Raw genomic sequence first — 25,736 nt, 5'->3', positions numbered from 1 at the left:
ACCATTATGATATTTCCTGTCTTATTATCTATCCCTTCTAATGGTTCCTAACATTGTTTGCTTTTTTGACTGCTGCTGCACATTGAGTGGATGTCTTCAGAGAACTATCCACAGTGACTCCAAGATCTCTTTCTTGAGTGGTAACAGCTAATTTAGACCCCATCATATATGTATAGTTGGGATTATGTTTTCCATTGTGAATTGCTTTGCCCCTTATCAACACTGAATTTCATCTGCCATTTTGTTGCCCAGTCACCCACTTCAGTGAGATCCCTTTGTAACTCTTCACAGTCTGCTTTGGACTTAATTATCTTGAGTAATTTTGTATCGTCTCCACATTTTGCCTCAACATCTCTGTTTACCCCTTTTTCCTGATCATATATAAATATGTTGAACAGGACTGGCCCCAGTACAGATCCCTGCTATTTACCCCTCTCCATTATGTAAACTGACCATTTATTCCTACCCTTTGTGTCCTATCTTTTAACCAGTTGCCAATCCATGAGAAGGCCTTCCCTCTTATCCCATGACAGCTTATTTTGCTGAAGAGCCTTTGGTGAGGAACCTTGTCAAAGGCTTTCTGAAAGTCCAAGTACCTTATATCCACTGAGTCACCCTTGTCCACATGTTTGTTGACCCCCCCCCAAAGAATTCTAATAGATCGGTGAGGCCTGATTTCCCCTTAGTCCTCTCGTGAAATCTGCTTGTTTGATCAGATGAAATACTACATCCCCATCTAGGGCAGAGCTGGGTAGTTTTTTCTAGCTTCTTTATCCTGGCTCACACGTGGCTTTGGTCATTCAGGGCTATTTGGCTGGCTGGGACCATGGCATTCTCCCCAACTCTTTTAGAAAACTGTGGCATCGTGATCTTTGACCTGGTCCCACCCCCGGCTGGGGTGGTAGAGAGCTCTATTTATTGTCTCATCTGAGGTGGGGCACCTCTGAAAGTGCATTGCCTCCTGTACTGCCCAGTGCTGTCAGCTGTCATCTCTGACCGGCAGTCTGCTGGCAAGATAAATCCATAAGCTTCTACCCCAGGGGTACTTGTGGCACCTTAGAGACGAACCAATTTATTTGAGCATGAGCTTTCGGGAGCTGCATCCGATGAAGTGAGCTGTAGCTCACGAAAGCTCATGCTCAAATAAATGGGTTCGTCTCTAAGGTGCCACAAGTCCTCCTGTTCTTTTTGCGAATACAGACTAACACGGCTGTTACTCTGATACCCCAGGGGTGGCTTTACTGTCTGCTTCGAGTGCCCATCCAGTAGCACAGCTGGAGAGGTTCCCCAGCACCTCGAGCTCCCGCCACATCCAGGCAGGCGGGCACTGAAGAGGGAGTGGGGATGCTCTGTACTGCAGCTTTGTCTTAGCGGCTATCAAACCAACTGCAGGGGCAGGCTATAACCCATCGACCTCCTCCCTGGGAAATGGGGGGCCCCGTGGGCATTCCTCTTTGAATCCTGAGCCGCGAGGTAGGGGGGTCGGCTGGGAGGCCTGACCCTGGGACTACTGCGTGGGCGTAGGGCTGTGTGGACGCACATCCTGGAGGAGAACCCGGGGGGGCCAGTGCCGGCAGGCAAGCTTCAAACCCTGGCTGGGGGCCTAGAGCGAACCCTGGCTCGGCAGGCTGTGGGGGCCGGACCCCAGAGCTGGAGCCGTCGCCCATCAGCCCGGCTGGCCACGAGCCCAGCTCCAGCAGGAGCCATGCTAGGAGCCCTGCCCTGAACAAGTACTGCCTGCCCTGGCCTCTGTGCCACGCGGGCCATTCCGGGAGCCCTGCCCTTTGCTAGCACGGGGCATGCTGGGGGCCGTAATCCTATGAGACGCGGGGCATGCTGGGGGCTGTAGTTCTCGGAGGCGCGGGGCATGCTGGGGGCCGTAGTCCTATGAGACGCGGGGCATGCTGGGGGCTGTAGTTCTCGGAGGCGCGGGGCATGCTGGGGGCCGTAGTTCCATGGGACGCGGGGCATGCTGGGGGCTGTAGTTCTCGGAGGCGCGGGGCATGCTGGGGGCCGTAGTTCCATGGGACGCGGGGCATGCTGGGGGCTGTAGTTCTCGGAGGCGCGGGGCATGCTGGGGGCCGTAGTCCTATGAGACGCGGGGCATGCTGGGGGCTGTAGTTCTCGGAGGCGCGGGGCATGCTGGGGGCTGTAGTTCTCGGAGGCGCGGGGCATGCTGGGGGCCGTAGTTCCATGGGACGCGGGGCATGCTGGGGGCTGTAGTTCTCGGAGGCGCGGGGCATGCTGGGGGCCGTAGTTCCATGGGACGCGGGGCATGCTGGGAGTCGTAGTCCCATGGGGCGCAGTGCATGCTGGGGGCCGGAGTCCCATGGGGCGCGGGGCATGCCGGGAGCTGTAGTCTCGGTGTCGGGGACACGTGGTGTTCCGGCCCCGCCCCGGATCTCTATGGTAACGGCGGGCGGTTCGGCGCCCGGCGCGCGGGGATCCTGGGCCGCAGGAAGAAGCCGGGAGGGGCCCAGGCCGCCCGCCCCGCCGGTGAGTCCGACGGTGCCCCCCCCTTCCGCGAGTCCAGCTCCCCCCCACGGGGCAAGTCCCCCCCACGTGCCCAGCTCCCCGCCCCCCCCGCACGGGCCAAGTCCCCCCCAACCCCCCACGTGCCCAGCTCCCCGCCCCCCCACGGGCCAAGTCCCCCCCAACCCCCCACGTGCCCAGCTCCCCGCCCCCCCACGGGCCAAGTCCCCCCCCAACCCCCCACGTGCCCAGCTCCCCCCCCCACGGGCCAAGTCCCCCCCCAACCCCCCACGTGCCCAGCTCCCCCCCCCACGGGCCAAGTCCCCCCCAACCCCCCACGTGCCCAGCTCCCCCCCCCACGGGCCAAGTCCCCCCCCAACCCCCCACGTGCCCAGCTCCCCCCCCCACGGGCCAAGTCCCCCCCAACCCCCCACGTGCCCAGCTCCCCGCCCCCCCACGGGCCAAGTCCCCCCCAACCCCCCACGTGCCCAGCTCCCCCCCCCACGGGCCAAGTCCCCCCCAACCCCCCACGTGCCCAGCTCCCCCCCCCACGGGCCAAGTCCCCCCCAACCCCCCACGTGCCCAGCTCCCCGCCCCCCCACGGGCCAAGTCCCCCCCAACCCCCCACGTGCCCAGCTCCCCGCCCCCCCACGGGCCAAGTCCCCCCCAACCCCCCACGTGCCCAGCTCCCCCCCCCCCACGGGCCAAGTCCCCCCCAACCCCCCACGTGCCCAGCTCCCCCCCCCACGGGCCAAGTCCCCCCCAACCCCCCACGTGCCCAGCTCCCCGTCCCCCCACGGGCCAAGTCCCCCCCAACCCCCCACGTGCCCAGCTCCCCCCCCCACGGGCCAAGTCCCCCCCAACCCCCCACGTGCCCAGCTCCCCCCCCCCACGCCAAGTCCCCCGCAACCCCCCACGTGCCCAGCTCCCCCCCCCACGGGCCAAGTCCCCCCCAACCCCCCACGTGCCCAGCTTCCCCCCCCCACGCCAAGTCCCCCGCAACCCCCCACGTGCCCAGCTTCCCCCCCCATGAGTTCAGCTCCACCCCCAACGGGTCAAGTCCCCCCCCAACCTCCGACATGTCCAGCTTCCCTCCCCCCCACGGGACAAATTCCCCCCTCCACCCCACATGTGTTCAGCTCCCTCCCCCCCCCCCCACGGTCCAGGTCCTGCCCGGTCTCCCCTCGCGGGTCCAGCATCCAATTCCCGCCCCCGTCCCCAGCCGGGTCCTGGCCCCCCATGTGTCCAGTTCCTGCCCCCTGGCCAAGTTCCCCCCCACGTGTCCAGCTCCCCCTTCCCGCAGGGGCCAACAGGCTAGGTCCCTGAGGGAGAGGAGCCCCACCTTATCCCTCCCCCTTTCCTTTCCCACTGCTGAGGGGACTCCCGTAGGGTCCCACCTCCTCCCCGGGCGGGCTCCCCACCACCTCTCCTGCGCTGAGGGGACCCGTCTCCTTTCCCCCACCCGAGAAACCCAGCTTCCCCTCGTCCTGTCCCCACAGGCACCTGGGTGCCCGAATGTGGGGGGAGCGTTGTCCCCTCGGCTCGCGATGTCCCCAGGGCACAGCTCAGTGCACGGGGCTGGCAGCAGGCGCCGGGTCCCGGGGCACGGAGTGGTGCCCTTGGTGTCGATGCCCTGCAGCATGGCCCCGGGCGTGTGACGCGCCCTGGGCACTTGCTGAAAGTACCGTTTCAAGCCGTTCTTTAACGGTTACTGCAGGATAGCTGCTGAGGAAATGCCACCCACCCCCTCTACCAAAGCCTGGGGTGTCAGTATCTCCGACTCTGCCTTCCTCCCACGTAGAGGCTGGGGTTCGGGTCACGGGCCTCAGCCTCTGCAGCCTGCGAATGCCGAGCTTGGCTTTGTGTGAAGAGCCGCGTGTTCACCGCCCTGCCGTAGGCTGTGTCTACACGACAACAGTCAGCTTTTGTGGACGGACCGGCGGAGGTGTACGCATGGCGTTCCTCTGGCTGTGCCGACATCAGAAAACCACCTCCACCAGAGCCGCACTGTGTTAACTACTGGGGCTGTCTCCTCAATTTCACTGCACCCCTGGAGACCCATGAAATTGACCCAAGAAAACTGATTCCTGGCTCCAAAGCCTGGCTGCTGCTCGGTCTCCGCTCCAAGCTGGGCTGCCACCCATGCTCCTGGCTTCGGCTGCTTCCCGGGGTCCCGGCTCCCTGCTGGGAGCACAGCAGCCGACCAGCAGACTACGGGTGTGGATCTCCCTGCCGGAGGTGAGAAGCCCTGGGTGGCTGCCCGCCCCCTTCTCCCCCCCCACCAGCTGGGAGCAGGGAGGCGAGAAGCCCCGGGGTCAGCTGGCTCCCAGTGTGGAGCTGTGAGGAGCTGAGATCCCTGGCTCTCAGCCCCCCTGCTGCCCTTTTCTAGTCAGTGGAAGCTCTCCTAGTGAGGACGGCACACTGAGGGAAGCATGGACATCAGCTACAGCAGGAATTAATGGGGTGGCTGCAAATTGGCTGACTTTTCTTTGTAGTGTAGACGTAGCTTTAGTATGCACTTCATAGTATGCACTTCAGAGTTGTCGGCATAGCTATGTTGGTCAGGGGTGTGAGAAAACCCGCAGTGTGGATGCTGTGATGTTGACAGAAGAGGGCTTCTGTCCCCACAGTTGTGTCATTCAGGGAGGTGGAAAAACCCCTGGTGGTGGGGCAGGCCGTGTGTGCGCTAGGGGGCTATGGTAGTGTCAGCTACATTTCCAGCCCACTGAGTGATATGGTGGGGGGATGAAATGAACAGGGAACCTTCAAGCTGAATAGCTGGGAAGAAATCGGTCATGAAGCTGAATCAGGCTTTGGCAGAGCCGCCCGAGGGAAGTCGTAGGAGTTCTCCTGCTTGGGGGATCTAAGCTAGAGTGGACAGAATGAGTTACTGGCCTGATGCATGAAGTGCTGGGCGTGGGTCCGTGGGCTGTGTTTTGCAGGGCAGACTGGCTGACCACAGGGTTCCCTTCTGGCCTCCAAATCTAGAAATCTAGAAATGTACAGCAGGGTGCATGCCAGCATAGCCACCCGAGGGATTGACTGGGTCCTCTGATAGCCCATCACCCACGCCAAGATCTTATGCAGCACCAGTCACTGGTTGCTGTTACCAAGGGTTTAGTGAGAGCTGCACAGCAGTATGTGAAAGCAGCATCTGGGGCCGCGTCTTTTGTCAGTCTCCTGAGGTCACGGAGCCCTGCTGAGCAGCCTTCATGTGAGCCCTTGGTTGCTGCTCTGCTGTCAGATGAAGGAACTGGTGACTCAGCCAGGGGAGCTGTACCCAAACGGGACACTCGGAATAGGCTAGAAATCTTTGCTGAACTCTTCCTCAAGCCTGGCTGTGAGTCCGGGTAGCCAGAGGTGGGGAAGCCCTGTTAGATCATCCAGCATGGGAAAGTTTGTTCCTTATTGTACCCTCACTAGAGTTGTAGCTAATCGAGTTTCAAATGTTACACGAACTGATTGGGAGATTGGTCCCCACACGCTACAGCACCTTCTCGGCGTCTTTCCTTTCCCTTTAATCTGACTTGGCCCAGTTACACCCCTGTGTACTGGATTGAATTATTTGTATTGCGTGGCCCCTATGGATCCTGATCAGGGCCCTAGTCTGCTAGGGGCAGCAGAAACATATACAGACAGTCCCTGCCCCAGGGAGCTTACAGTCTGAGTTGGACAAGATTCAGCAGGTAGGGAAGGTAACTGTCAAATGATCCTGGTTATGCCTGAGAAGCAGCCCTCTGTTTGTCCCCTTCCTTACCATTGTCAGGTGACAGTTCTGTTAAATAATTCCTGCCCTCCTTAGTGTTTATACCCTGCAGGTTTCAGAGTAGCAGCCGTGTTAGTCTGTATTCGCAAAAAGAAAAGGAGGACTTGTGGCACCTTAGAGACTAACCAATTTATCCGATGAAGTGAGCTGTAGCTCACGAAAGCTTAAGCTCAAATAAATGTGTTCGTCTCTAAGGTGCCACAAGTCCTCCTGTTCTTTGTACCCTGCAGGTATTAGCAAGACTCTTCTGTCTCCCGGTTGTTGCTTAGCCGAGATAAGCAGATTTTGTTCCTCACAAGTCGGTCCCCGCAGCCCCCTAATTATTCTTTTCAGAGTAGCAGCCGTGTTAGTCTGTATTCGCAAAAAGAACAGGAGGACTTGTGGCGCCTTAGAGACTCACCAATTTATTTGAGCATGAGCTTTCGTGAGCTACAGCTCACTTCATCGGATGCATGCCGTGGAAAATACAGTGAGGAGATTTATATACACACAGAACATGAAAAAATGGGTGTTATCATACACACTGTAAGGAGAGTGATCAGTTAAGAGGAGCTATTACAAGCAGGAGAGTGGGGTGGGGGCGGGGGGGGGGGAAGAGAAAACCTTTTGTAGTGATAATCAAGGTGGGCTATTTCCAGCAGTTGACAGGAACCTCCGAGGAGGTGGGGGAGGGAATAAACAAGGGGAAATAGTTTTACTTTGTGTAATGACACATCCACTCCCAGTCTTTATTCAAGCCTACGTTAATTGTATCCGGTTTGCAAATTAATTCCAATTCAGCAGTCTCTCGTTGGAGTCTGTTTTTGAAGTCTTTTTGTTCTAATATTATGACCTTTAGGTCTGAAATCGAGTGACTGGAGAGATTGAAGTGTTCTCCAACTGGTTTATGAATGTTATAATTCTTGACATCTGATTTGTGTCCATTTATTCTTTTACGTAGAGACTATCCAGTTTGACCAATGTACATAGCAGAGGGGCGTTGCTGGCACATGATGGCATATATCACATTGATGGATGTGCAGGTGAACGAGCCTCTGATAGTGTGGCTGATGTGATTTGGCCCTATGATGGTATCCCCTGAATAGATATGTGGACACACTTGGCAACGGGCTTTGTTGCAAGGATAGGTTCCTGGGTTAGTGGTTCTGTTGTGTGGTGTGTGGTTGCTGGTGAGTATTCGCTTCAGGTTGGGGGGCTGTCTGTAGGCAAGGCCTGGCCTGTCTCCCAAGATCTCTGAGAGTGATGGGTCGTCCTTCAGGATAGGTTGTAGATCCTTGATGATGCGTTGGAGAGGTTTTAGTTGGGGGCTGAAGGTGATGGCTAGCAGCGTTCTGTTATTTTCTTTGTTGGGCCTGTCCTGTAGTAGGTGATTTCTGGGTACTCTTCTGGCTCTGTCAATCTGTTTCTTCACTTCAGCTCAGATAAGTTGGTTAGTCTCTAAAATGCCACTAGTACTCCTTTTCTTTTTGCTAATTATTTTTGTGGCTGTTCCCTGGACTCCTTCCGGTTTGACAATATCTTTGGTGAAACGTGGTGCCTGGAACTAGGTGCCATGCTTGTAGGGCAGGTGCTCCAAGGCCTTGTGGGAGGGGGCGGGGCTGATTGCCTCCCTCTGTGATGTGGTCGCTCTGTGTGATGCCCCAGCGTGCTTTCTGCCCATGTGTCTAGTCGCGAGGCTATCCTGGCCGAGGTGAGGGTAAAGCAGACCGAGAGGGAGCAGCGGGAGATAACGGCTACTGTGTTGGGCTTTTCCCCACCTTGGGCTGTATGGACCGGCTCACAGTCATTGCTGCTTCGCTCCTGATTCCCAGCACACAGCGTGGGGAGTGCTGGTTTGAGAGTGTTTTTCAGCTGCTTTCCAGGATGGTGATGGCAGCTTCTCAGTGCAGGACAGCGTCAAGCTGGTCATAATGGGCAAGTCTTGGGAGAACCTACAGACTTCAGGTTGTGCTCCTTTGTCTGCTGCCAAGCCTTTCCTTTGCCGGGCGTTGGCCTTCGCCTTTGCTGTACCCCCGGGTCTCCATCGCCTTGTTCCTGTGCCAGTTCCCCTCCTCCCGAGATCTAGGCTCTTCCTGGCCCAAGCAGCAGCAGCAGGGAGAGCTGGAGCCAGGCTTGTGGAGGTGGCAGGGAAAGAGGCATTTCCCAGATGTGCTGGGGCTGTTAAATGGGAGGTGGGCTTCCAGGCACTTTAATCCTTGGGCAGCAGAGGTCAAAAATAGGGCCAGAGCAGTCACTGCTACAGGGACAGTTGCGTTAAGGGCTTGGTGCTGGAGAACTGCTTGTAAGCTCTGGGAGGGTGTTTGGGTCCAGGAGGGGGCTCCGGGCTGGGGCAGAGTGTTGGGGTGCAGGAGGGGGTTTGGGGTGCTGGCTCTGGGAGGGGGCTCAGGGCTGGGGCAGGGGTTTGGGGTGCAGGCTCTGTGAGAGGGCTCAGGCCTGGGGCAGGGGCTTGTCGTGCAGGAGGGGGTTTGGGGTGCTGTCTCTGGGAGGGGGCTCGGGGCTGGGGCAGGGGTTCAGGGTGCAGGAGGAGGTTTGGGGTGCAGGCTGTGGGAGTGGGCTCAGGGCCGGGGGTGGGGATGTGGCCGCCTGCCGGGAGGCACTTACCACAGGCAGGTCCCAGTTGGCGGCGCAGCGAGGCTAAAGCAGGCTCCCTGCCTGCCCTGGCCCCACGTCACTCCCGGAAGGGGCCAATGTGCCTCTGCAGCCCCTGGGAGTGGGGGCTGGGGGCATGTGGCTCTGGACACTGCCCCTCTCTGCAGGCACCCCCTTCCCCCCGCCCTCCAAAGCTCCCACTGGCCACAGTTCCTCATTCCCGGCCAATGGGAGCTGCGGGGGCGGTGCTTGCAAGCCTGAGCAGCGTGCGGAGAACTCTGTCCCCCACCCCGGGGCCACGCTGGCCACTTCAGGGAGTGGTGTGGGGCTGCGGCAGGCGGGGAGCTAGTCGTAGCAGCTGCACCGCTGGAGATCGCGAGACGGGTGGGTGACCACTGTCCGAAGCCCTTGTTTATGGACCTTCAGCCACCTCTCCTGCACATACACGCTGGACAGGTGTAGCCCCATCACGGAACTTGGCCCCTACCCCAATTGGAATTACAGGTCTGTATAAGGTTTTGTTGCACGCTATCAGATGTACTGAAATCCTGACAAGTCACATTGGCCACTTTATGCACTAATTGTGCAAACCTACCCAAGAGTAAACGATGTATGTTTATCAAGAGCTCTTCTGCAATCCACCCCCACCCCACACACACAGCTCGGCCTATCCCTCAGGGTGCCATCAAACATTCAGTGGCTTTTTTTGTCAAAACTATGTGGAGCCATTCAACCAGAAAGAGGTGTTAACCTCCCCCTTTTCTTATTTAACTTAAATGTATGTTTGTGTTTGAACGTCCTTAGCTGGACAAAAAGAACAGGAGGACTTGTGGCACCTTAGAGACTAACCAATTTATTTGAGCATGAGCTTTCGTGAGCTACAGCTCACTTCATCGGATGCAGCTCACAAAAGCTCATGCTCAGATAAATTGGTTAGTCTCTAAGGTGCCACAAGTCCTCCTTTTCTTTTTGCGAATACAGACTAACACGGCTGTTGCTCTGAAACTTAGCTGGACAATAAAGGTGATCTGCGAGGAGGGGGAAACTGAATCATGTCCCCGTCTTTCAGACCTTCTTTACACGTCCTGTCGCAGGAAAAGATTGTTAAAAAGTTAGATTTTTATCTTAGACATGTCAGGAAAGTCAAGTCTCGTCTTCTCTTGTTTTTAGTGGAGGGGCTGCTGGGTGAGTCCGAACCAGAAATGTGCCTGAGACACTTTCTCAGCCCTTGACTGAAGGGTTTGAGCTGCTGAATCTTAGCGCAAAAGAGCTTTTCTCCCTCAGAGGTTGAAATAGGTGTGAACAAAGCCAGAAGAGTTCACAGCAGTGGGAATGACAACCCCTCCCCTCAGTTAATTATGGTTCGCTTAAGTCAAGACCTATGTTCAATAAACAGAGCGGGCGCGGGTCTGGGTGGCGGTGGTGTGGGGGGACGGTCAGGCTGTCTTTATACACCTTAAAGAAGCACAAAGGCAAATTCCAAGTCTTTTTTCCCGAGCTTAGCACCTCTGACGTCCTGCCCTGGGTGTCAGATCAAGCCTGACGCCATAATAGTTTATGGAGCAGGCAAATAGCTTCCCCAGCTTCCCCTCTTATTCAGCACTAAGCAGACAGCAAAGCCAGATTGGTGAACTGCAGTGACTGGTTCCAGCATGGACAGTGTCTGCTGCTGCCTTCCTGTTGATGGCTGGCCTTGTTACCTTTGTAGTAAGGAATGCATCCTAAGAAGTGAGCTGTAGCTCACGAAAGCTTATGCTCAAATAAATTGGTTAGTCTCTAAGGTGCCACAAGTCCTCCTTTTCTTTTTGCGAATACAGACTAACAAGGCTGCTATTCTGAAACCTTTGTAGTAAGGTTGTTAAAAGCCTGTCACTCCCTGTCCCGTGGGGTGCTCTCTCATCTCCCTCCGATTAGTCTGAGGGCGCAACTTGCTTAAAATGACACCATCAAGTCAATTTGGCCCCATGTGATTTAGTTAAAATCCAGCTCTGCAAAGTGCTTGGAGATCTCTGGAGGGGAAGCGCTGCGTGAGTGCTAAGTACTATTGAAGCTTGGACCGTTACCAGTTATTCTGTGATCCTTTTAAAATCCTGCAGGAAGACTTATGCAAATGCCCTTTGCAGCAGCCGAGGAGAGCCGGAAAGTGAAATGGACTAACACTGGGGTTCCCAAACTTTGGCGGAAAGGAAGTGCTGTTGCTATACAGACCCACTTCCCTGTGGGTGGGAAAGGGGAGAGAAGTTCCTAAAACACTATCCTGGCAGCACAAACAGGGAAAACCTCCCTCCTCTGTGTTTCCGTGTCTTAAGGCTGGAGAGGCAGAGGTGGGGAGAATCGCTGGAGACAGCTCGCTGTCCCCAGCCATGCACTGCATGGTGCTTATAAAGCAATGGCAAAACTCCTGCTGAATTCACTAGGTCTTAGATCAACATTGAAGGTGTTATGTAAATCCAGTAACTATACCAAAGAGCAGTTCTACTCGGTAGCTCTCTAAAAATGGTCTTCAGGGGCCCTGTATGTGTCTTACCATGAATCCAGTTCCAATTTGCTCAGTTCACGAGTGTTTGTTTCTGACTCTCAGCCCTGCCCGCTTACCTGGGAGCTGAGAGGCAAGCTGGTCTGTTCAGCAATAATGATTCCACCCCCCAGTTAATCGTTCTGCAGCTGATTTGTGAGCCAGGGTGGAACCCAGCTCCCCCACCTGGCGTTGGTGGCTTGGCAGGGCTGATGGTCATGACAGCTCATGGAACAGAGCAATGGAAGATGAGGCTGCCCTAGAGATTTTAGGGGACGTGGCGGTAGCAATACCTGGCTCTGTTTCAGATGCGGCGTGAATGCTAACCACAAGAAAGGGGCTGAGGGGGAGAATCTCCAGAGCAGGGCTGGCCTGTTCCTGGCAGCTGCTACTTCTCCTGCAGGAAGAGCCAAGGACATGGATTGTTGATAGTCTGGTTTTCAGTTTGCTTTCAAACCCATTGCTTGCCTTTGTTGGCAGACACTGCTCTTGTGATGCTGCTCCCCAGTTCTTACCTCCCCTGGTGTCAGTCAGCAAGACCTGTGTTATGCCTTGCACCTGGGGTGCCGTCAGGTGAGACCTCTCCCCTTGGAGGCGATGGCATTTCCCCTCGCACTTCTGTTTGTTCCGTGGCAATGACTGAGCACAGCCGTGCAATTCTAGCTGTTAAGAATGGAAAGTTCTCAGATCAGCCAGCCTGTTCCCTGGGGCCAGGCAGGGGTTGTTCCCAGCGGTGGTGCAAAGCTTTGTCCAGTCTAGCTTGCTTTGTAACACCTTTAGTGAGTGCTTTGAGGTTAGCTGGCTCGAGAACGGTGTAGCTTTGAATGAGGAAGCAAGTACCTAAAATCTCCAGCTACTGAAGAATTCTCCTCTGAGAGTTGGTCCCTGTCTGTCCTGTGCTTTGCCAGTGGCCCCGTGAATTCTTTATTTCCGGTTCTCGGAGTTAACTCACTCTGTTATCTCTGCAGGGTTCGCTTTTCCTTCCTTCCCATCTCTGACCATGCGCCTTCTCTGTGAGTTTGTCCACACGGGGAAGCTGACTGCGAGAACTCTAATGGTATAATTTATACTGCTAACACTATGTCGTATAACTGTTTGTGGGGAGTATTAGAGAGACAAGGCGGGGGGGGGGGATATCTTTTATTGGACCGACTTCTGGTGGAGAGAGAGACATGGAAGAATGCTTTCATCAACTGAGCGACTGCCTCTCGGGTAGGTGGATTACCTGCACCTACGGGGGAAGGCCTCTCATCGGGGTAGCGTCTACACTAAAGTGCTGCAGCCGTGCCACTGGAGAGGTTTAAGTGTAAACGTACCCTGAGTCAGGCATATCCTGGGTGGCGGGTTTCTTTCCTTGCTCCTTTTTACACTGTTTCTTCTCAGATTAGTCTGATTTGTCCCCTGGAATAGCTTCAGAATTCGAGTGTCTCTGCAGTCTGCGTGTGCCTGGGGAAGGAGAGCTGGAAGCAAATATTAAGTAATCTGTTTACCAGGAGTAACTCAATCCCAGCGGCTCATGGTGTCTTGGCTTCACTCTTGGTCTTGTGCTAATCGATGTGACTGTCACAACAGGGAGGCACGTGTTTTGGGTGCAGACTAGGTGACACAATACTGCGCGACTTCATTCCGTGCAACAGGCTTGATTCTCTCTGCCGGGAGCAAATCTCCACTGGTCTCCTTGTTTGCATTATTGACGGATCAGTATAGAACCGTAAGGGCTGCGAGCCACAGTTTGTAGGAGGGCGGGTCTGTGCTATCCACTTTGCCTTTTCCTAGTGCTGGTGCTCCAGTGAACCCTGTGGGTGCCAAGGTTTGTGTAGCAGTGTTTGTTGTGATGCTGTGAACACTAGTGAGCAGGATGGGAGGACAGGCAGTACATAGGCCCATGTACCTTGTTCGTCTGTGGGGACCTGCAGATATTTCACAGGCTCTCACTGGTAGCTCTTTGCAGCCATGCACATGGTGCTCATAAAGAACAATGCACTGAAGTCCTGCCCTGAGCAGCGCTCGCACCCAGCACTTCAGGACGTGAGGGCAGCAAGCTTCCTTTTCTCGCCAGCGCACAGAGCTGGGACCTGGGAACTAAGTATAGTCCAGACAATGAGCCACAGGTGGATTCTCTGGGTGCTTTCCTTGGGTATGGTTACCCTGCAGCCAGGAGCTTGCATCATAGCACAGACAGATGGACACATTAGCTTTGCTCAAGGCACTGTGCTGGACGTGGCAATGGCAGCTCAAGCTACGACTTGAGTATGGGCCGGGGGGGCCGGGGGGGGGTTGTACTCAGGTGACTAGCCCGGGCTGCTGCCCTGGCTACGCTGCTACTTTCAGTGCCTCCATGTATCCCTGCTGAGAACCATGCGCCCAGCTGCTATGTAGACACCCCCTTAGTGAGTAGTGCTGGGGAAGGGTGCCAGCTTGACATCCACAGCTAAAGGCAGCAGGGCGCAGCCTCTGTCTTGGGCCTGACCCAGAGAGATCGCTTCTGTTCAGTCCCTGTGGCCTGTACTGGTCCGTATCTCTCTGCAGAGCCTGCCGCTGACGTGAACAAAGCCTCTAGGGAGACCACATCTCACCTAGTTCGGTCGCCGCTGTCCTGAGCGGGACTCAGACTAGGACTATGAAATCCATTAACTCCTGTCAAAGTTCAGGTCTGCAGATGATCCCTGCTAGGCGCTCTGCTTGTCCGACTGAGTCCACTCATCTCTGGAGAGCTGTCTCCTCAACTGGACCTGGTGGCCTTGAGTTTGCACATGGCTCCTTTCTAAGGCAGAGAGCAGCCATGCCCGTTGCATCACCTGTTTATTTTGACAGTGCCCCAGAATCCGACTCCACCAAGTCGTGCTGTATCTGGGTCCCAGCTCATTTCCAATATTCTGAGCTTTGAGGGCTCTTTACAGGGCAAATTCTGCTCCTGCTGCTCCAAAGGGAACTCGTGCTAAACTTAATACGCTTTCTGCCTGCCCCCTTCCCAGGGATTGTAGTCTCCTTGTCCGTGAGTTCCTGCTAACAGTGTAGTACAGTTAAAAAGAGCCAAGGCTCCCGAGTGGCGAAAGGTAAACGAACGTTTGGGAATTAATTCAACCTGCTAATTCTGTTCTGTCCGGGCTCTTCTTTCATCCACATCACCACAGTATCTGGGTGCTTTCCAGTCATGCGTTAAACCATGTGACGAACATCTGTCCCATGTGTTCTCCCTCTCTCCAGTGTGCACAGGGGAGCGCGTTGGTTTGGTAGGGTTTGGGTTTTGCGTCTGCGTTTAATGTAGACGCCGCTGTGTTTATCTTAGCGGAATCTCCTTTTGGTATGGCTGCCAATAAACGTGCCCTCACAAAGGAATGGCCAGGTAGAATAGAAATGGTTACAAGTGGAGACAGCCCTCCCCCCCCCCCAAATGGTGAGATTGGCTTAAAAATCATGAAATGTTGCAAGACTATGTACTGGGATCTTATTTAGCCTTCTGGTTTTGGGGGGCTTGTCCACGCTGCCAACGCTCTGCTGCTGTAGGGCTTCAGCATAGACACTGCCTCCACCGGCGGGAGGGGTTCTCCCGTCGGCAGGGGTAACCCGCCGCCCCGAGCGGTGACCAGTCCCGCCCCGAGCGGTGACCAGTCCCCCCCGAGCAGCATGGTTAAGCTGACCCAAGTCCCCATGTAGATAGCGCTAGGTCAACGGTCCATCGACCGTTGGTAAACAGACCTTATTTTCTAATGTAGCCCAGGCCTGAGCCTTTGGAGCACACTCAGGTGACACGTTCAGGCTTTTCTCTGCAACCAGGAGGGTGAGAAACTTGAGAGTTGAGATTGTCACATAATCATGACTCCGGGAGCTGGGTCTTTAAGAGAAGCACTGCGATCTCAAGACCTGCGCGCATGAGTCAGGAATGCTGCAACTGTTGAATGCTGTAAACCTGACATTGTTCGAAGGGGTTTGGCCGTATTGTCCACCAGGCTTGGTGTGATGTCTCATCTGCTGACTCATTGAACTGTGGCTGTATTTTTTGGCAATTGGATCTGTTCTTTTGTAGCTGCTTGCGAAACTGCAAAGCAGCAGTGAAAAGGGATTTCTCTCCTGTACTTGGCTAAGAAAGTAAAGGCTTTTGTGTGGACAGAGCTCTTTTAAAGGCCACTCTGAGCTGTTCTCTGCTGCATCCACTTTTGTGTGAGAGACCAGCTGTTCTTTGACTTTGTGTCCAGTCTAGAGAGAGCTTCCATCTCTGAGAGTTCAGAACTAAGAACAGAGAATCTCTTGCCTGCTTCCTACTGCCCTGTATCTTCACATCTGTCCTGGGAAACACTGTACTCTGGGTGAGTTTGTGTGGCTCTCGTCTGAGTGAGCTCCAACAGCCAGTCCTTGAGTAGTGTGCCGCTTACCGGGGTAACACACTGAATCGGCCTGTCTGCATGCATATGGCTGTGTGGAGACCCCGTGGTGCTGACTTGTGAGGGGAGCAGTCAATCCTCAGTCTGTGATCTGTGTTTAGTTTTGATTTCAGCAACAGCATTTGTTCTAAAATCGCGGTTCTCATCAAAAGGATGGGTGGCAAACTCACTTTGCTATTTTGGGGGTAACACTGCAAGTTGTACGCACGCTTCTGAGTGGGGGGACGGTATAATCAGTCTGACAGCTGCGGTCTCTCACCCCGTGATCTCTTTCCTAACAGTGGGGTTGGGTGTGTGTTGCTCATACCATGCTGAGGGTGACCCCTGCATTTCCCAACTAGTTTCCTGAGGTTCGCCCCCGCTCCCATCACCTGAATTCGAAGAGTGTATTAATATTTTGTAACCAGCCTTGCATGTGTGAGCCCTCAAAATAGACAGAATTCCTCTCTTTCTGGTTGGATTTCTCTGGATCTGTCTCTGCCAAACTGGGGCTTCTGTAGCCTGTGTCCCAGGGGAGTACCGGGGTGTGGGGAGGGGATGAAGGTGGCATCAGCTGAGGTTTTAGCTAGCCTGTTTTGAGTATTAGGGGTGAAGCTCAGGGCCCCCCAGGTGGGTTTTAGCTAGTCTCCTTGTCAGTCCTACGCCTGGCGGGGGGCTGAAATGTTGCTGTGGGTGGTCACTCCCTCTTTGGCATTTGCTTTGTAAACTGACATCAGGAATGTCCCCGTCCTCCCGCTGAACTTCAGACGCTGCCTCTCACCCGAGTGCCCCTGTGCCCCAGGAAGCGCCGTTCACTTCTCACTGGGATGCCCGGGCAGAGCCTCAGGAGGCACCATGGGCTCGCTCTGCAGCGTGGGGAGGGGCGCAGCCATTGATAGGCAGGGATGGCTGGAGTAAGCACAGCCCACCTACCCGTCCCCTCTAATACTGTGCTACTGTCCATTGAATCATAGAATCTCAGGGACCTCAGGAGGTATCTAGTGCAACCCCCTGCTCAAAGCAGGACCAACCCCAACTAAATCATCCCAGCCAGGGCTTTGTCCAGCGCGCACAGAGCTCACCCTGCCTTGGTGCTGGGCACTGGGCAGGGTGAGCTTTGCCAGTGGTGCGGGCTGCAGCTGAAGGCTTTTGCTTACTGTGTCCTTGCTGCAGGCTGACAGGACCCTGGAGAAGATGCTGGTGATCCCGTCTGAGTCCCTATTCTGAGTCAGCCCTTGCCTGGTGTGCTATGGCTCTACATGGCCTCTGCAGAACCGGAGCACTATAGCATAGGCCTCAAGAGGGGAAGCAACTTCCAACTCCCCGTTCCAGCTGCGGAGAGACCCCCCGAGAGCCAGGCCTGGTTCCTCGCTCAGCAGCAGGTGAAGCCCATCTGGAAGCTAGGAAGAAAGCATGTAAATACTTTCCAGGACCACAGGCCAATCCACTCAGGGATCCCTCCCCAGCGCGCCTGCTTCTTGTACCCAGCCTCGTTATGCAGCAGTCACCTGAGTGACCAGAGCCTGCCCCTCTCCCGGTCCCCGCCCCATCCCTTCCCGGACCTCGCTGGGAGCCCGTTGCTGTATCGGCGCTCTTACCTCAGACACAAGCCCTACCAGCGGCTCGAGTCCATCTGCTTACGGTCCAGTGCTTTGGAGAGCCGACAGCTTCCTTTCCCACCCAGAGCTCTCCAGGCTGACCTCGGCATGGCATCCTCGGCGGTGAACCCGTTCCCCCGGCCGAGTGCAGCTGGGGAGCAGCCCGGCTCAGGGGGGAAGAGTGCTCCTCTAGGCTCAGGTAGACAAACGTCCAGCCAGTACAAACCAGTGCTAAACAATAACTCCTTCCTACGGCCAAACAGTGCTAAGGTGCCTTTGCTACAGTCGCCGGAGAACAAGAAACTGAAGACCCCCCCTAGGTCTCCTGCGATATCTTGGTCCCATTGTGGGGGGAACGGGGACGGCTCCTCCATGAGTCTGGAGAACAGATCTGGGAAAGGCAACGGCCTTGCCCTGGAGCACGCCACCCCCATGTCCCGCCTATCTCCGGTTCAGCCCAGTGCGGCTCTCCGAGCCGAGCGAACCTCTTTGTACTTGGAGGACAGCGAGAGCCGGGTGCAGACTTTAAAAGCCAAGGAACGAGAGATCCGGCTCACAGAGGCCGTGAGAAAACTGAGCGGGAAAGTTAACACCTACAACAAATTTGGCCGCAGGATTGAGACCTCCTGCCTCATGAACACGGGCTTCCAGTACAACCTATTCAACAGGAACAGCCACTGGAAACAGCATCTCCTCACCCAGCTGAGCCCAAAAGAAACGGCCGCCCCCTTGAACTTGGAGATGGGTAACCGGTGCCTAAGCAGTAACCTGAGCCTGGCTGGCCCCGACAGTGCCGCTGTCTGCACGAAACGAATCAGTGTTCGCCTCTTAGCCTCCAATTCTGACTCTTCGGACCCCAGTGCGCCCTGTCGGACTGTGAACTTCCTGGCCCTGAGCAGTGGAGACCAGGTGGAGAAAAGCGAGCCAGCCCACCATGCCGACATCTCCGCGGTAGCAGCTCAGATGTCCACCATCCAGCTGAGCAAGGATGCGAAGTGGGAGCAGGCCGCTCCCCTGAGAGACCCAGAGTGAGTACCATGGGAAAAGTCCTCCGTGATCTCTCCTTTGTGGAGCTGGGGGGTCAACTGGGCTGCCATGGCCTTGGTGCCCCTCTGCAATTCTCGGCAGGCACAGCTCGTGTTGGGCTTCTGCGTTCTCTCTGTTCTGAGAGCCGTTCCAGATTCCTACTTGGGGGTGTGGATGCTTATGGGAAGATGATTGCTTGAGAATGCAGGCAGGTTACCTAGGAGCACTGCTTCCATGTGCCATGATCCGTTATAGCTGTCGAACTGAGAGAAGCCATGTGCCCCAGACAGGGAATCGGCCAGTATGCCTGGCTTCTGTCCCTGGTTCTGCCCCTAACTCCCTGTGTGACCTTGAGTGAGTCTCTCCACCGCCCATCTGTGCCTCAGTTTCCCTATCTGTCAATTATATGGCCTCCCCTTTGGGAAGAGCTGTATGAGTACTAAGTAGGTGTTACTGCTGCAGCATGGCATTAGGCAGCTGCCGGCTGGCTCAACGTTTTTTTTTCAAGCGCGCTGATGCCCCTGTGCAGGAGCAGTTCCCTGACCTGTACTAATAACCAAATAGCCCTGTGGTGCAGACAGTGTTGCTCAGGTTGGTCTCCTGTGCTAATAACAAACATTTAGACAGAGGTGACTGTTTAATTGGACCTGCTAAAAATGAAAGGGAAGTGCCCTGAGCTTTGGAGAACCTGTCTGTCTGCAGGGACAAATGGCAGGTGAGCTGTCAGGTATTGGGTAAAGCTTTGTGACTAAATCCCAGATCAAAGGGACCTCGCTCCCTTTGCAGCTTCCCCTGTGATCTGTCTAATTATCTCACTTCCCCAGTGATCTGCCAGGCTCACTGCGCTTCCCGTGCGCGGAGGAAGTTCGGCCTCTGCAGTCAGGGCCTTTTGCCTGTCTTTTGCTCCAGTAAAGGGGTTCCTGTAGCGGTTTGCTCAGTTCTCAGGACAGTGGTGCTGCGGCAGCTTGCTGAAGCATGTCTGAAAACCGAGCACGTGTCTCTCAGCGCCAGCCCGGTTCTGAAGTAGCAGTGCTCACCCGTCCCTGGAAAAGCCCAGCCAGTTTCAGACCCAGCTCTGCCACTCAGGGGCTGCTCCTGCAGTCGCGAAGGATCCAGGTTTGTGTTTTCAGTGCAGCAGACCAAACCTTCCCTAGGGACTGAGCTGGCCTTATGCAAGCGTGGAGGTGACATGTGGGGCGCGGAAGGGAGGGGATTGAACTGCAAGTGAGGAAAGTGGGATAAGAGGGAAAATCCTTTCATGAATTGAGAACTGATTAAAAGACAGGGAACAAAGGGTAGGAATAAAAGGTAATTTTTCAAAGTCGAGGGGGTAACTAGTGGTGTTGCCCAAGGGTCGGTCCTAGGACCAATCCTATTCAACTTATTCATAACCTGGAGGAAGGGGTAAACAGTGAGGTGGCAAAGTTTGCAGCCGATACTAAACTGCTCAAGATAGTTAAGACCAAAGCAGACGGTGAAGAACTTCAAAAAGGTCTCACAAAACTAAGTGATTGGGCAACAAAATGGCAAATGAAATTTAATGTGGAGAAATGTCAAGTAATGCACATTGGAAAAAATAACCCCAACAATACATACAATATGATGGGGGCTAATTTAGCTACAAGTAATCAGGAAAGAGATCTTGGAGTCATCGTGGCTAGTTCTCTGAAGACATCCATGCAGTGTGCAGCGGCAGTCAAAAAAGCAAATGGGATGTTAGGAGTCATTAAAAAAGGGATAAAGAATAAGATGGAGAATATCTTACTGCCCTTATATAAATCCATGGTACACCCACATTTTAATACTGCATACAGATGTGGTCTTCTCATCTCAAAAAAGATATGCTGGCATTAGAAAAGGTTCAGAGAAGGGCAACTAAAATGATTAGGGGTTTGGAACGGGTCCCGTAGGAGGAGAGATTAAAGAGGCTAGGACTTTTCAGCTTGGAAAAGAGGAGACTAAGGGGGGATGTGATAGAGGGCTATAAAATCATGAGTGGTGTGGAGAAAGAGAATAAGGAAAAGTTATTTACTTGTTCCCATAATATAAGAACTAGGGGCCACCAAATGAAATTAATGGGTAGCAGGTTTAAAACAAATAAAAGGAAGTTCTTCTTCACTCAGCGCACAGTCAACCTGTGGAACTCCTTGCCTGAGGAGGTTGTGAAGGCTAGGACTATAACAGGGTTTAAAAGAGAACTGGATAAATTCGTGGAGGTTAAGTTCATTAATGGCTCTTCACCAGGATGGGTAAGGAATGGTGTCCCTAGCCTCTGTTTGTCAGAGGGTGGAGATGGATGGCAGGAGAGAGATCACTTGATCATTACCTGTTAGGTTCACTCCTTCTGGGGCACCTGGCACTGGCCACTGTGTGCAGACAGGACACTGGGCTGGATGGACCTTTGGTCTGACCCAGTCTGGCCATTTTTATGCTCTTATGGAGAGGAACATGCAGCAAAGATCTCCCAGAGCAAGGTCATGGTACCCAGCAGCCCTTGAGATTCAAGGGAAGGGGTTCTGTTTCCAAGTGAGAGGATGCCAGGAGACCATGCAGAGCAGGAAGGGATTTGAGTGGTTGTGGGGGAAGAGGTGGAATTGAGTTGCATCTCCAGAGTGCTGGGGCTAGAGAGAAGGGCAATAAATAGTCCCAGGTGTCTCCCCCATGGTGTGCTTGGGTGTCATGGCCCACAGTTAGCAAAAGGAGTTCCTGTTTTGCGTGACACATTGGGTTTTAAAAGCCTGTTGCCCTCCAGCATGACCAGGGTACAAGTGTGACGGGTTGCCCCCCTTTAAGGTGCTACCTGATGTACTGAGATACCACTGAGCCCACCTATTCTGCCAGCATGGGCCCCCTTTAACCTGTCTTGCTGAGCCAGGCTCTTAAGCCTCCTCTAGCACACACACAGGCTGGGCCACACCCTGCTGCGGAAAGACACAGACACTGAGATCAGCTGTGGGAAGACTCAGCTTAAGGGACTTGCCCCGGCACTCAGGTGCCCAGCTCCCTTGGAGTGCAGACCCAAAGGTATAATGTCTTGCGCTGTATAGAAAAATCTGCACAGCGCGAACTCATAAAAATTCACGCTCTCCCTCAATGTGAAGAGAGATGTGCACAAGTTCTTGCCCCCCCCCACCCCCTTCCCCAGTTAGAAATTGCACAAACTGGGTTTAACAATAAACAAAACAAATGTATTAACTCTAAAAGGCAGATTTAAGTGATTATAAGAGATAGCAAACAGAAGAAAGCAGATTACCAAGCAAATAAAACAACACGCAAACTAAGCTTGGTACACAAAGAAACAGATTACAAAATGTTATTTCTCACCCTAAATGTTGAATTAGGAAAATGGCAGAGTCTTGAAAGCCAGCAGCACTGGTCTGCAGCTTGGAACTTCAGGTGCTTTCACTCACAAGCTGGATGTCCTCCCAGTCTGGGCTCAGCTTCCCCCCCTCCCCGCCCCCCAGTTCAGTTCTTGTTTCCAGGTGTTTCCCAGTGTCTCTTTGGGCGGGGAGACAGAGGAGAACCATGATGATGTCACTCCCCTACCTCATATAGCTCTTGTCTATGGGGAGAACGGTTTGTCTCCCAGTGGAAAAACACCAGCATACCAAGGGGTGGGTCCAGTACCAGGTAACTCCGTCCCATGTCTCTGCAGGGTCGTAGCAGCCATTACTTGCAGGCTGCTTGGAGCATCCACAGGAAGACTGAGCTCTTTCGCAGTCCATTGTCTCTGCTAATGAGCCATCAGTCCTCTCTGGCTTTTCCATTGTTGTACCTGAAGAGCTAGTTGTGGGTGTCACCCAGAGTAGCACATTTGGAATAGATACATGGTCAATATTCCTAACTTCAGATACAGAAATGATACAGGCACACAGATTGGATAATCACGTTCAGTGAATCAGAACCTTGCCAATGAGATCTTACATGAGCCATCTGGCATGAAGTGTATCTTCGTTATGCCATATTCATATCAGAACCATATTTCTGGGACGAATATGGGGTGTAGCATCACAACAAGTACCTTGGCTCCCAAAATGTCTCGAAGTGCTGCCCCACATCTCCTCTCATCTGAGCCGTATAGGTGCCCTGGGGATCTCTGTAGCAAAGACAGATGGGCAGGTGTCATGCTCTAGCCACCCTGCCTTGGTGTAACGTACGTCAGCCCAGGCACATGGCGGAGATCCTTCTCGAGGGCCACTGAGATTCCTCCGTGGTGTGATGATGGAGACACGCCACGCGTGCTGCTGCATGGATGGACTTTACTCTCCGTTGAATTCCTTGTGTTCTAGGGCGGCCATCAACCTGCCCCTGCTCGACCCTGGGGAGCCTGAAGCTGATGCAGAAGAGGAGCTTCCTGATGGCTTGGAAGATGGCTGCAGTCAGGATGAGGAGGAAGAGGAGGGTTAGTGCGGCTGTCCCAAGAAGAGCCGGGGCTATGTGCATGTGTGTGACTGGGGATTGATGAGCACTGCTCTCCTTGCTTTCCAAACAAGCTAGCTGAGGATGCTTGGCTGGGATGTGGAGAGCTGGATGTGAGTGAGGCTGTGGGCCATGGCTTCTCAGGAATGTTTGACCCAGGTGTGATGGATTCTTCCCCCACCATCACCACCACTGGAACTGGGGTACCACTGAGCCCTCTGTTTCACCAGCTGGGGCTCCCTCTCACCCCGGGATGCTGTGACAAACTGCAGTCCCCTCCACGAGCTGTGCTCACACAAGCAGGGACACACCCAGCTGCAAGTACATGAAGGCTTCTCCTCAGCCACTCGAGCTGCCAGTAGAGTGAGGCTTCAGCCAGAAAACCCCCAGCTTCCTAGCCTGGGACCCCGGAGCTGTACTGTTCTGCCCTGGTCAAAAGCCTGACCAGTGTCTGAGTTATTACCCAGCTCGCCACTTCTCCAAAGGAAGTGGACGTGCCCCAACTCTGGTTCCTGGGCAGAGATTTTTCCCCAAGCACTTCACTCAAACCGCACGGCTTTTGGTAAAATATAAAACCGGTTTATTAACTAAAGAAAGAGCGCTAATAAGGGATTCTGAGGGGTAGCAAACAGATCAAAGCAGGTTTCAGCTTTGTGTGTATATAAAAAAATATTCTGCATTTTCCACAGTATGCATCCGATGAAGTGAGCTGTAGCTCACGAAAGCTTATGCTCAAATAAATTGGTTAGTCTCTAAGGTGCCACAAGTACTCCTTTTCTAGATCAAAGCAGATTACCTAGCAAATACACAAAACCGCAATCTAAGCCTAATATACTAAATAGGGTTTGAATTAAGCAGTGTCTCACCTGGTCAGATAGATAAAAGTCCACCAGTGTTTCATACATAGGCAGGCTTCCTTCTTTCCAGTCTGGGTCCAGCACTTCCCCCAGTTCCGTCTTTGTTCCTCAGGTGTTTCCAGGTGGAGTGTGGGGCGGGGATTGAGGCCCCATGGTGATGTCACGTCTCCCTTTTATAGCTTATTCCATATGGCAGGAACCCCTTTGTTTAAAGCCAAGCTGCCAGCCCATTTTGTGGAAAAATACAGGTACCAAAATGGAGTTATTAGGTGAGACTAAGGCTTTCCATGGCCCATTGTCTGCTGATGAACCATTAACTTTGGATAGTCCATTCACAATGTGCTGGCTAGACTGAATGTACCCCCCCCCCTTGTGGGTGTTACCCAGGAGCAAACACCTAAATACACGCACATAGTCAGTATTCATAACTTCAGATACAAAAATGATACATGCATTCAAATAGGAAAATCCTATTCAGCAAACCATAACTTTTCCATTGACACTTTACATGACATAGGTTGTAGAAGATCTATCCTATTCCTATCACTATGGTGAATATGGGTGCAGAATGTCACACCAGTAACTGGGATTCTCTGCCCCAGAATTAGAACTGGTGTTTGGCTGGTTGTAGTTGCAGGCTCTGTGGGGCATTGAACAGGGATCGTTTGAAACCCCTGTGTGTAGCCCACCTGGCCAGTTTCCTGTGATTGCTTGGGGGCGTTGAGGGAGGCTGTGAAGAGCATTGGTGGTCCTTGGGTTTCAGACTTTCCCTCATCTCCAACAACATCCCCAGTCCTTGTCTAATTTAGTCTCTCCTCCTCCTGCAGGCGAGTCAGACAGCTCCTCCGTCACAGGTTTATCGCCCAATGGCTCTGTGGCTCTAATTTCCAGGTTAGTTGTTCTAAACGGGGTCCTACAGCAGAGTGGTTGGTGTCTCAGGCAGGCGCTTGGGCCCTTGGCAGAGGGAAGCCATTTGGGTGTAGGATACAGAGTACATGTAGTGACTGGATTTCAAATCAAAGTCAGCTGATTGGAGGCATTCTGTCCCCAATACAGACTAGTCTGCAAATACCTTTAACGAGAAACACCTGTTCGCTAGTTGCAGGGTAAAGCACCTGTCTTCAGTTCACTCCTATCCCTTCGTTACTCCTGGACACAGGTTGGGATTTGCCCCAGCTGGACTTAGTTGCGGCTCTCTGACAGCTGCCTGGCCTCTGCCAAAGGAGCTGGGCTTGCCGGGCACCTCGCTCCGGTGTCTAAGGGACCAGTCTGAATGTCAAAAATGGCCGAAGTGCCTGGCCCCTGGGCTCCTGCAGCAGGGAGCGACTAGGCCATGGAGACAGCATGTACCTCTAAGCCCTCGGAAATGGCCCCCTGGCGGGAAGAGGGGCGCTTGCTCTGACACAGCCTGTGCGGCTAACCTGGGCCTCGTGCTCCAGGGCTCTCAGTGGGATGCCTTCCGCCATCACTAAACTCACTCAGGAAACGGAGCACAGGAAAGCTGCTGGAGTCGGTTGCTGCAGGTGTCCCCGAGTGAGGGGTGAAAACTCCTGATAGGAGGGACAGCCACGCCCTGCGAGAGTGTAACGTCCCTGCGGTTGGCGGATTGGGAGGGCTGGCTTTGTCCCGGGCTGGCAGCTGTACAGGGGCAGATCTAGGGAGTGCAGATCACTTTGGGGTAGCTTCCCCCTCCAGTCAGGACAACGGAGTTCCACCTGATCCTTCCCTTTCTATCAGCCAGGCTTCCTTGCTGCCCTGGAGCAGAAACAGCTCAGCCTCTCCGTGACCGGCCTCAGAGCCTTAGATCCCTCCCTGGTGCCGGTTGCGTCACGGAATTTCTGAGCCCATGGGGGTGAATTGCAGGGAGCTGGTATTGAGAGAGGCCGCCAGGGAGCTGTACCGGGGGATGCCCGTTTCTCTGGACCTGTTGTCAGTGCCTCGTCCCTTGTCTCAACACAGTCCAGCCTTCTGACCCTCCCTCCCTTATTTTCCAGGAATTGTATTGAGTGTTTGACCCAGCCACTTGCGGCCCAAGAACGAATCCTCAAACCAGCTCTCATATGCAGTTTATTCCCCACCGTGCCTCCAACCATCTACTTCAGTACTCGGGATGAGAAAGGTGAACTGGGTTTG

General features: G+C 54.2%; 1 protein-coding gene across 2 annotated transcripts in view; it reads left to right on the top strand.

The window, feature by feature from the left end:
* The first annotated feature begins 2,377 nt into the window (after positions 1-2,377).
* Positions 2,378-25,736, top strand: part of TTLL4 (tubulin tyrosine ligase like 4) — a 45,720-nt gene continuing 22,361 nt past the window's right edge. For both annotated transcript variants that reach the window (XM_084643647.1, XM_084643648.1), the window contains exons 1-5: positions 2,378-2,496; positions 16,877-18,329; positions 22,617-22,729; positions 24,431-24,494; positions 25,598-25,722. In XM_084643647.1, the coding sequence (XP_084499773.1) occupies positions 16,963-18,329; positions 22,617-22,729; positions 24,431-24,494; positions 25,598-25,722 (1,669 nt within the window). In that variant the 5' untranslated portion in view covers positions 2,378-2,496; positions 16,877-16,962. The remainder of the gene's footprint in view (positions 2,497-16,876; positions 18,330-22,616; positions 22,730-24,430; positions 24,495-25,597; positions 25,723-25,736) is intronic.

This window comes from Lepidochelys olivacea (assembly GCF_965140295.1).
Source record: "Lepidochelys olivacea isolate rLepOli2 genome assembly, chromosome: 11".
Taxonomy (NCBI): domain Eukaryota; kingdom Metazoa; phylum Chordata; order Testudines; family Cheloniidae; genus Lepidochelys; species Lepidochelys olivacea.
This window is presented reverse-complemented; position numbering and strand designations above follow the sequence as displayed.